The following is an 11262-nucleotide window of genomic DNA, read 5'->3' as shown; positions in this document are numbered from 1 at the left end:
TTTGTCCCCCACCACCAAAACAAAACAAAACAAAAAAAACCTTTCCCACCTGCACATCTTGGTTCTCTCTACCAGAAAACCCTCCTCTTCCTTAGCTGATCCTCTTTGTGTACTTCTCACAAGAACAAAGACTCCTGGAGAATAAGGAGGGTGCCATTTATTTCCTTTTTTCTCCCTCAGCACCAAGTACAGTGCCTTACATACCAGATAAATTGTTTTTCGATGGAACTGAAATAACTTTTTCAAGGTATACAGCTAGTAAATGGCAGAGCTAGAATTCAACCCATATATTCTGACTCCAAGTCAGGATTCTTTAGTAAGCACCAATAAATATTTACTCATTAATTATTCATAAAGCAAAAACAACAACAAAAAAATAAAAACAAAAACAAAACCTCCCAATAGTCCAACAGCCCTGTGAGACAACCACAGTGCTTCACTGTCCCTGGAGGCTTGACCAGTTTCTTTTTTGAAAAAATCACACACACAGGTTTCCCTTTACTGCCAGACTTTAATCTTCCCACTCCAGTCACATGTTGCCAGAACAGAGGGAAGAACTGGGTGAAACGTAGAGCCAACACATGCGTGACTATGTGCCGGAAAAGTACAAATGATCCTTGAGTTACGATAATTGTAGAAAAAGACATTGCCATCAGCGCTGCCAGTCACTAAAATGGCCCCATCCGGAGAGCACTCACAGGCCACAGCATAGCCTTCTACCTGCATGGTTGGAAAGAAAAGACAATGTAAGCTGACAAAGAATACACTGAAATATAGGTGAGAAGCAGCATGGTCTGATACAAAATACTAATTTTATAATACTAATTTTTATAATGTTAATTTTAGAATACTAACAGTTTTATAATGCTAATTTTATAATACTAATAACAGCATTTATATAAGGCTTTAAGGTTTGCAAAATGCATTATAAACATCATAATTTACTTTATCCTCAATGACAACTCTGGGAAGTTAAGTGTTAATACTATCCCCATTTTATAGATGAGGAAACTGAGGCTAAATAGCATGCCCAAGGTTAAACTGCTAGTATCTTGGGTCACATTTGAACTCAGATCTTGACTCCAGGACCAGTATTCTATCCACTGTGGCAGAAGACCTGAATTCAAGTCAAGCTGTCTATTATGTCAGATCTGACTCTCACTATCTCTGAGATCTAAGATGAGTCACTTAATCCCTCTGAGCCTCAGTTTCCTCACTGGTAAAATGAATATTGACCGACAATTCACACTGTTATAAGGAAAGTGCTTTGTGAAAGTTAAAGCTCTGTGGAACATCAATTAGCAGCAGCACTAGCAGTAGCAGCAGCAGCACCATACATGGAATAGCCACCATTCTGACCAATGTCATTAAAAAAAATAAATTTACTGATGCCATTTGTCATTTTTTAAAATATTTCCCAATGTACTCACCTTCACTGAATTCTCTCTTATAACATGATGAATATAATTTTATAGCAACATCATTAATACATTAAATCCAAATCCCATTTAGCATCTAAAAATTCCTTCGTAACTTTATTCAGTCAATTGCTTGATATGTGAAATGTACATTTGCTGATGGTCAAAATTAGGACTTGAGCCCCAGTGGTATTAACTCCTCTAAGTACCAGTCTGCTTGCCATCTCATTTATAATATTGTTCAGTGGAATAAACTATCCCTTACAACATTGTATTTACTTGAGACATGCCTGACAGGTAGGCACCATATCACGGTAGAAAGAGTAACAAATTTTAACACAGATGACTTGGATTTAAGCTCTGGCTCTGCCACTAGACAAGATCCCCATAAAAACTACAGTTTCCTGATCTGTAAAATGGGGATAGTAATATTATTAGCATCATAGAACAGATGGGACTTTAGAGATTATGTATCCCTGAATTGATTACTATATTCATTGCATTATGGTCTATAAAGGATGTGTTTACTATTTCTGCCTTTTTACATTTATTTGCAATATCTCTATGCCCTAATACATGGTCAATTTTTATAAAAGTTCCATGTGGTGCTGAGGAATGTGTATATTATTTAGCAGTCCCATTTAGAAGATGCTATAAGTCTTTTTGCTCTAGTTTCTCCTGCAATTCATTCAATTCTATAGTTTCCCTTTTGTTTATCTTTCTGTTAGATTAGCCTAAAACTTAGATAGGGACACTAAAATCTCCTGACACTATTATTTTACTGTCTCAGTTTTCTTGTAATTCACTGTTACCTAAATTACTCCACAGATTTGGTTTCCTACCAACTGAATTACCAAAGGATTATTTTACAGACCTAGAAAAAAATAAAAAAAATTCATCTGGAAATTTAATCTTAAGGGAAATAATGAAAAATGAAAAAATAATGAAAAAATATGGGAAGGCAGGGGACCTAGCAGCATCATATCTCAAACCATATTACACAACAGTGGTCAGCTAAACTACATGATATTGTTTTTAAAAAATGGAAAAGTTGATCAGTGGAACAAACTAGGGATTTGAATCCCAGAAGCAACTGAACATCCTGGCATAATGTTCAATAATAACGGCAAGAACACCAGCTTCCATGATAAAGATGCACTGTTCGACAAAAGCTGTCTGGAAAACTGAAAAGCAGCCCAGCAGAAATTAGGTTTATACCAAAATAACATACTATGTACCAATGAATTCTAGAAATATACAAGATTGTAGCATTGAGAAATCAGAAGAGAGATACCCATTCACAGATGTGGATAGAGGAATCGTTTTTGACAAACAAGAGATGAAATAGATCACAAAAGGTAAAATTGATCATTTTGACTATAAAATTGAAGTTTTTCTACCAAGTCAATGCAATTTGAATATAAGGGAAATAGTTAAAAAAAAAAATCTCTGCAGCAAATTTCTCTGAAAAAGATCTAATATCCTAAATACACACATGAATACACAAATACATAAGAACAACAATAATCTATCCCCCAATAAGTAAGTGCTAAAGGATATGAACACACAAAAGAAGAAAAATAGACTATCAAAAGTCATATGAAAAAATGCTCCAAATCACTAAGAGGAGAAATGCAAACTAAAGCAACTCTAAAATTCTTCCTTAACAGATTAACAAAGATGACCAAAAAAGGAAAATGACAACCATTGGAGAGAACATGGGAAGACAGGCAGATTTAGAGGGGTTAATCTATAAATGGCATCGCCTTCTTTTTTATGACCTATATCTTCACAGCTCATTGTGGTATATGGTATTGGATTTTTGTATAAATATAGTTTCCAATGCACTTCTGGTAGAGCTAGGAAGTGGTTCAAGTATTCTGAAAAGCAATTTGGAACTATACTCCAAAAGTCACTAATTCTTTGCCTCAATGATACCACTAGTAGGCATATTGTAAGATTAATATAGTATTTTAAGGTTTGCAAAGCACTTTACATATATGTTTGTATGTATGTATGTGTATGTATGTCACCTCATTGTGTTCTCACAACAACCCTGTGAGGTAGTTACTATTATTATAACCATTTTACAGATAAGAAAACTGAGGCTGGCAGTGGTTAACTGACTTGTCCTGGCATCACAGAAGTAATGTTTGAGGTAAGATTCAAATGCAGGTCTTCCTGACTCCAAGCCCAGCATTCTCATCTACTAATCCACCAAAGAAAAGAGAGAAAGGAACCACATGAACAAAAATATTTATAGCAGCACCTGCTGTTATAGCAAAGAACCTGAAACAAAGTGGGTGCCCATCAATTAAGAAATAACTGGACAAATTATGGCTTCTGAATATAATGAAATATTATTGTGCCAAAAGAAATGACAAAATGGATAGATTGGGAAATCAGGAAGACTTATATGAACTGAGACATAGTGAAGTGAGCAGAATCAAGAGATCAATTTACACAATGATCACAACACTACAAAGATTTCAGAACCTGGATCAATTTATGACCAGTCAGGATTGCAAAAGTCTTATTAAACCATGTTTCCCACTTCTTGGCAGAGATGGCTGGCCTCGAGGTGCTAAGTGAGTCATACACTCTCAGACACAACCAATGAATGAATTTGTTTTGCTTGACTATACTTAATTATTACAAGAGAAGGCTTTTATTTCTGGCAAGGGAAGAGGAAGAGTTGTGAGAAGTGGTAAGGCGTGGTAATAGTGATACAAAAATAAAAATAAAAGAGTGTCAAAGAAACATTTAGAAAACATACAGAGGAGAGCAGGATGATGTTCAAAGGGGGCACAGAAAGCAGGGCAGTGGTATTACTACAGTGTTAAATCTGACATAGACTTTTAAAAATAACTATATATAACAGACATACCATTTTCCACAATTCTCTTTTTCTCTTCTTTGTATCTGGAAATGTTCATGTTTGCTGATGTTAGTCAATTTTATAATTTTTTTAAAAGAAAATTTGAGAAAAGAAAACCCATAATTAAAGTCAGTGGCTTGCAAGCTCCAATATGTCATCATAATTAGGATGAATTATGAAATTTAAGTCCTTTGGGAAAATGGTTCTGATGGTTCACTGAGGAGAATAAAAGGAGAAATTAATAAATACCTTGTGTCCTTCATAACGTTTCTTTTTATTTATCCGGTATGGCCTCAGTGCTGAAAATAATGCCATATAGTTTCCATTTGTCTGGGCCACAAAAATAGATTCTTTTGGGTGCAAGGTGAGGCTAGGACAGGTAAACCGCTCCTAAAATTTAACAGGGAATAGGAATAAAGAAAAGTGTTTTATACTATTTGCAGATCACACAATTCAGCACATCCTAAGGTAATGCCTTATATAATTCTCAAGTGATTCCTGTGACTCCTATTTCTGCAACTAGACTGTGAGCTCCCTGAAGTCAAGAGGTGAGTCCACTTTTTGTCTGTCTCTCATAATACTAAGCACAGGGGTGGGCAAACAGCAGATACTTAACAAATATCTCCTAAAGCAACGTCCAACACCAAGAGTACTGAGTTCAAGATTCAGCTGAGCCTTGTAAGCAACCTTGGACACAGTTACATAACCTCCCTCTGACCCTCAGCTTCCTCATATATAAAATGAAGATACTAATACTTGCACAGCTGACCTTGGGGTAAGAATGACTTCTTAAATCTTATGTGTTATCATTATAACTCATGAACAAAGCATTTTACAGTTTACATGGCTCACCCACCATCTCACTTAATAAGCACATCAAGAAATGAATATGGGATAATAAACACTACTCCCATCTTAAAGATGAAAAAACTGAGGTTCAATGTGGGGACAGACATACAGCTATTAGAGGCTGATTTCAAACCCAATTCTTCTATGTGTCCATTGCTCCCTTCCCACTACATTCTATCCTTCAGGCCACTTCAGAGGGGTTACCATGGGGAAGTCACAGAGGAGATTCACACTTCAGACTGGATTTGTACTGGACGACCTCTGAGATGTCTTCTGGCTGTAAGATTCTCTGTGAGCCAGTCTATCAGCTAGTAAGCAAAACGAAGACGTGAACCTGAGTCTCCTGATTCCAAGGCTAAGCCTCTGAGAGAAATTATTATTTCTCTCTTGTATTAATAACTAATTATTGAATCTGGACCAAGGTTTTTCCCCTTTTCTAATTCCTCATCCATAAATCAAACAGCATGGAAAATCTTTCTCAAAGATTTACCCAGACTAAAGACCTAATCAAAGACAGTAAAAAAAAATTCTAAGTTTAGGCTAATGGGAGGATTCCTGCTCATTATGTTTACTCTGATAGATCTGGGAAAATGTGGATTATCCCTTTTTGTTGGATAGACGATACGGAAATTGATAAGTTTCTTTGACTAAAACTTGAGTGATACAAGTTACATACTTCAAGAAAGACCCTCACTGGAATAAAACCCACCTTTCACTATAATATTCATTTTCTCATTAATTGTTAACCAATCATAGTTGATTGCTACCCTCAGAAATACCTGCTCTTCCAAGGGCATGTAAACTGTGAGCCCACTGCCATGAGGGGTCTTTGGCATTTGAGTGTGCCACTGACTTCTTTTATTAATAACATGCTAACCTTATTAATAAAATGATTAAATTACCCCAAAATTACACCTCTTGAAGCTTTTTAAACATCATACCTCTTTCTAGCATACTAGGCTGGCAAAGGGTTGCTTTAGCCCTACACAGTTGAGAAACTTTAAAAGTTTTAGGATGTGATTCCCTTACGTGTCAGACCTCTATGACTATATAAGTACTTAAAGAAAGTGTGACAAATAGAACAGACAAATTTCTCTCTGGCAAGTCTAGATGAGGGAAAGCAGCAGGGTACACTGAACCAGGAATCAAGAAACTCATACTGTAGTCCTGCATCTGTACCAACTCAGATATGACTTTGGGCAAGCCACCTGTACTCCTCTGGGATGGAGTTTACTTCTTAGCAGAATGAGGACATTAGATTAGATAGACTAAAATTCCTTCTAGACCTGAAGTTCTATTTCCGGTGATCCCTTCCGACAAAGGGCCTGGGTTGAAAACCTGAACTTACTCACTATCCTCTGCCACTCATTAGGTAGTCGATGCTTGAACTCTCCAGATCTCAGTGACCACATCGGAAGGGTGAAGGGGCTGGGCTAGATCATCTCTAAGGCTCCTGCTAGCTCTAAACCCATGATCCTCGCTCTGCCATGATTCTGCTTCCTTCCTGTTCTAACATTCTATGACTTTGTTATTCAGAGAAGACAGTAATCAGCAGTATACAATTTCCCAATTGCTAGTGCTATTGGTGGAATACTTCGGAAACAAGGCTGAATGATACTGCCATTTATAGTCACTAGATCATTGAAAACACTTTTTAAAACTACCCTTTCCATTGTATGTCATTTTACTGACACAAATAGAATGTCCCAAAGTCCTACATTAAGTCAACACATAAGCACAGCTTCATATTTCACTGGGAAGAAGTTAAAACTATAACCATGAGTTAATGGACCACCAATCACATACGTGTGTGCCCCCAGGATCAAAGATTTAGGGTAGGAAGTGACACTGGAGGTCAGTGAGTCTGGTCCCCTCATTTGAAAGATGAAGAAACTGAGATCAAGACAGGAAAAATGGCTTGCTGAGGGTTATACAACTAGTAAGAGTCTGAGGCAGGATTCAAAGCCAGGTCTTCCTAACGTCAGGTCTACCACTCCTCTCTACCCTGCCACCAACACAGCCACTCTGCACACTACCCTATCTACTCTGCCACCATTATATCTGTTCTACCATGCTCTCCTACTCACTCTGCCACACTGTCCCATCTACTCTGCCACCACCTATCCACTCTGCTACACTCTCCTATCCATTCTGCTGCAATGACTTGAGGAGACAACTATTATTAAAAAGTATTTCCTTATCATGGAAAAACTTACATGAACTGGTGAAGAGTAAGCAGAGCCAAGAAAACAATACACAATGACTACAACAATATAAAAAGAAACACAAAACAACAGAAAATGAATGTTGCAAATTACAAAAAACAAACTTGGTCCTAAAGAAATGATATGGGAAGACACCACCCCTGTACTTTTGCACAGATATGGGGGAAGAAAAAGGGATAGGGAAGGTTGAGGTACATGAGTGGGGAAAATTACGTATAAGATCAGTTTTTTTTTTGATGTACTGATCAGTTTTGCTGATTTTTTTGTCTTTTTTAAAAAAAAATTATTGTTACAAATTTTTAAAACAATTATTCATTATAGCTCTTTAGGGGGGGAAAGAAGGGCATACAAGAGATGTTAAAACAAAATATATCAATAACAGTAACAGCCACACTGTGCGATGACTGACTTTGATAGACTTGGCTGTTCACAGCAATGTAAGAATCTAAGACAACTCCAAAAGACTCACGATGGAAATTGCTATGCACATCCACAGAAAGAACTATGGAGTCTGAATGCAGATGGAAGCATACCATTTGTTCTCCTTTTCCTTTCTTGTTTTGTTTTATTGCTTCATTCTTGTGGTTCCTCCCATTAGTTCTAATTGTTCTTTATATCATGACGAATGGGAAAATAAGCTTAATATGAATGTGTAAGTAGAGCCTATATCAGATTGCACACTGTTGTCTTGTTGAGGGGAGGGGGAGAAAATTTAAAACTCAAAATCTTATGGAAGTGAATGTTAAAAACTAAAAATAAATTAATTATTTTTAAAAATTAAAATATATATATCAATAAAAATCTATTTTCAAAGTATTTGCTTGAGCTGTACCTTATACCCAAAAGTCCCTCCATTTTTACCTTTTGCTATCCTACCTATCCCTCAAAGTCCAACTTAAATGCCATCTTGTCCACGATGCTTTCCCTGATCATTCCCTCTCCTAGCTCAAAGTGAGCTCTCCCTCAACTGATCTCACAGTATTTTTTTACTCCTCTTATCACATCTAATTATCATAATCTAATTTTCATTATACTTATCTCATTTCCCCAACTGGCCTGGGAGTTCCTTGAGCAAAGGAACAAATCTTATTTATCCTAAAATCACAGCCTAACATTAATACAGGGCACCAAATACAATAGGGTTTAATAAACATTTATTTTATGAATAAACTCATAGAGATCAAGTTAATTGAAAAGCTCATTCTCGTTCTTAGCTTGCATCCACTCATCAAACACTTTAATAGCCTGTACCATGTGCAATGCACTATATTCAGTGCAAGGAAGGCACAAAATTTAGATAAAGGGTCCCCAATCTCAAAGCCTAGTAGCATGATATGATGCACACAAAAAACAATAACACATAACAAATGTACCTAAGGTACCAAGTACTATATGAGACCTGAGAAAAAAGTTTGTTACCAAAGGGGAGATTTGGGAAGGGGATAACATTTGAATTGGGCTTCAGAGGATTAAAAAGAATTCCGGAGACAGAGAGTAAGATTCCAAGTGTAAGAATCCATGTAAAACAAAATGCAGAGTCAGGAGAGCCCAGGTCATGTTTGGGAGAATCAAACTCTCCAAGATGAAAAGTGCCCATGTGACTTACATGAAAGATCTGATTAGAGACCTTGGCAGCACTATGGAAGTCCCATGCGATGATGGTGTGATCGGCAGAATCACGACTTACAGAGTCTGTGCTACTCAGGAACTCGTTTCCATCACGAAGAAAGAGGATATCTAAGGTTTGTTGGATTGAAGCTTTGTAGACTTTGATTACCTGTCAAATAACACATACAAATTACATACAGGTTTTCAGAAAGAGTGGAGGATACTAGACAGAAATTCCACTACCCAGATGAGGAAGCATCTGCTGAGTGTGCTGGCAATTTTCCCCCATCTTCTAAGTATAACAGAATCTTATTCTCATGTGGCATCTTGAATATGTTCATCCTTCATCCTCCACATCTTGCCAAGATCTGTCGATTTTCCTTCCAAAATACCTCTTGTATCAGTCTCCTCCTTACCATCTCCACTGTCACCATCCTGGCTGAGAGCCTCATCACCTCTTATTTGGGCTATTACTTCCATTCCATATACCCTCTAATCCTCCCTTCATATTCGTACAACTTAATCTCTACTTTATTCATTGATAGTGATCAATTCCTACACTTCACAAAATATTTATGTGATTTCTATATTTTTATTGGGTTAGAAAATTTTATTTAGAATTTATTTAGAAATTTTATCTCTATACGTTCATGTATGGTGCATGTTGGCTTCAATAAGTTAACCTGTAAAAGTCCCTTCTAACATTGAGACTTCATGAAATATCACCGATGATAAGCAGAATTGGCTTCCATGTTAGCTGGATGATAAAAATTTGCCATTCATTACTAGAAAAATACTTCAATGATTTTTAAAGATCTCTTCCAATGCTGAGATATCTAACTTTGACACATCTCTTATATGGCCTCTTCTTTCTTCTGACACTACTACGTGGCTCAAGAACTTATCAAGGTTTACAATACAGAGCATTTTTTGGCACTTTTTTTCTCCTCACAAGACAAAACTAGACTATTGCAATAGCCTGTTGGTTGATCTCCTTGCCTCGAGTCTTTTCCCCACACACTTAGCTCTCAAAATGATGTTCCTACATAAAGTACAGGTCACACACACCCCATACAATCAACGTCAGTGGTGCCCTATTGCCTCCCGGATCAAATATAAAAGCCTCTCTTTGGTTTTAAAAAGTCCCTTCCTAACCTGGCCTCTTCCTATCTTTCCAGTCTTAAACCTTAATTCTCTCCTCATACTCTGTGATACAGTGACATTGGTCTCCTTTCTGTTTCTCAAATAGCACTCAAACAATACTCCATCTCCCAACTCTGTGCATTTTTATTGGCTGTCCCCCATGCCTGGAATTCTTTCCTTCTTTATCTTCAACTTCTGTATTCCCTGGCTGCTTCCTTTAAGTCTAGCTAAAGTCTCACTTTTCACAAGAAGTTTGTCCAAATACTCCTTAATCTCAATGCCTTCCCTCTAAATTATTTCCAGTTTATCCTCTATATATCTCATTTATACACAGTTGTGTGCATGCTGACTCTCCCATTAGACTGTGAGCTCCTTGGGGACTGTCTTTTGTCTCCTTTGGCATCGTAGCACATTGCCTAGCACACAGGAAACACATAATAAATGTTTATTGATTTGTTGACATTCTGTGATTCTAGAAATGTTCTTTTTCCATTATACCTAAAAAAAATATGGCAGCTCATTTTGTGGCAGCAAAGAACTAGAAACAAAGTAAATGTTCATCAAATGAAAATGGCTAAACAAGTTGTAGTACACATATAACTAAATATCACTGTAAGAAATGATAAATATGGGGATAGCCAGGTGGCGCAGTGGATAGAGCACCGGCCCTGGAGTCAGGAGGACCTGAGTTCAAATTTGGCCTCAGACACGTGATACTTCCTAGCTGTGTGACTCCAGGCAAGTCACTTAACCCCAACTGCCTCACTAAAATAAATAAATAAATAAATGTGAAGAATGTAACACATGGGAAGACTCAGATAAACTGATACAAAATAAAATGATGAAAACCAGGAAAATAATATTCACAATGACTACAACAATGTAAATGTAAATAATAACAATTGAAAAAACAAACAAACTCAATGCTATGAAACTATAATGACCAAGCGAAACACATGTGTTCCACTTTCTTTTGCAGAGGTGAGAGTTAAACACTTCATATAATGTTGGACTTGGATGATGTATGGGTTAGTTTTGCAAAATTATTGTTACTTTCTCATTTTTATTCTTTGTTATAAGGAATGGCTTTGCTGGAAGGGCAGGGGAAAGGAGTAGGAATATGCTGGGAAATGTAGGTAAT

General features: G+C 36.8%; 1 protein-coding gene across 1 annotated transcript in view; it reads right to left on the bottom strand.

Moving 5' to 3' along the window:
- Positions 1 to 495: 495 nt before the first annotated feature.
- Positions 496 to 11262, bottom strand: part of WDR25 (WD repeat domain 25) — a 249064-nt gene continuing 238297 nt past the window's right edge. The window contains exons 5-7 of the mRNA XM_027849223.1: positions 8977 to 9147; positions 4546 to 4686; positions 496 to 720 (exon numbers count right to left, since the gene is read on the bottom strand). Coding sequence (XP_027705024.1) covers positions 499 to 720; positions 4546 to 4686; positions 8977 to 9147 — 534 coding nt within the window. The 3' untranslated portion in view covers positions 496 to 498. The remainder of the gene's footprint in view (positions 721 to 4545; positions 4687 to 8976; positions 9148 to 11262) is intronic.

Source organism: Vombatus ursinus, unplaced genomic scaffold, assembly GCF_900497805.2.
Source record: "Vombatus ursinus unplaced genomic scaffold, bare-nosed wombat genome assembly UNPS02007284.1, whole genome shotgun sequence".
NCBI lineage: Eukaryota > Metazoa > Chordata > Mammalia > Diprotodontia > Vombatidae > Vombatus > Vombatus ursinus.
This window is presented reverse-complemented; position numbering and strand designations above follow the sequence as displayed.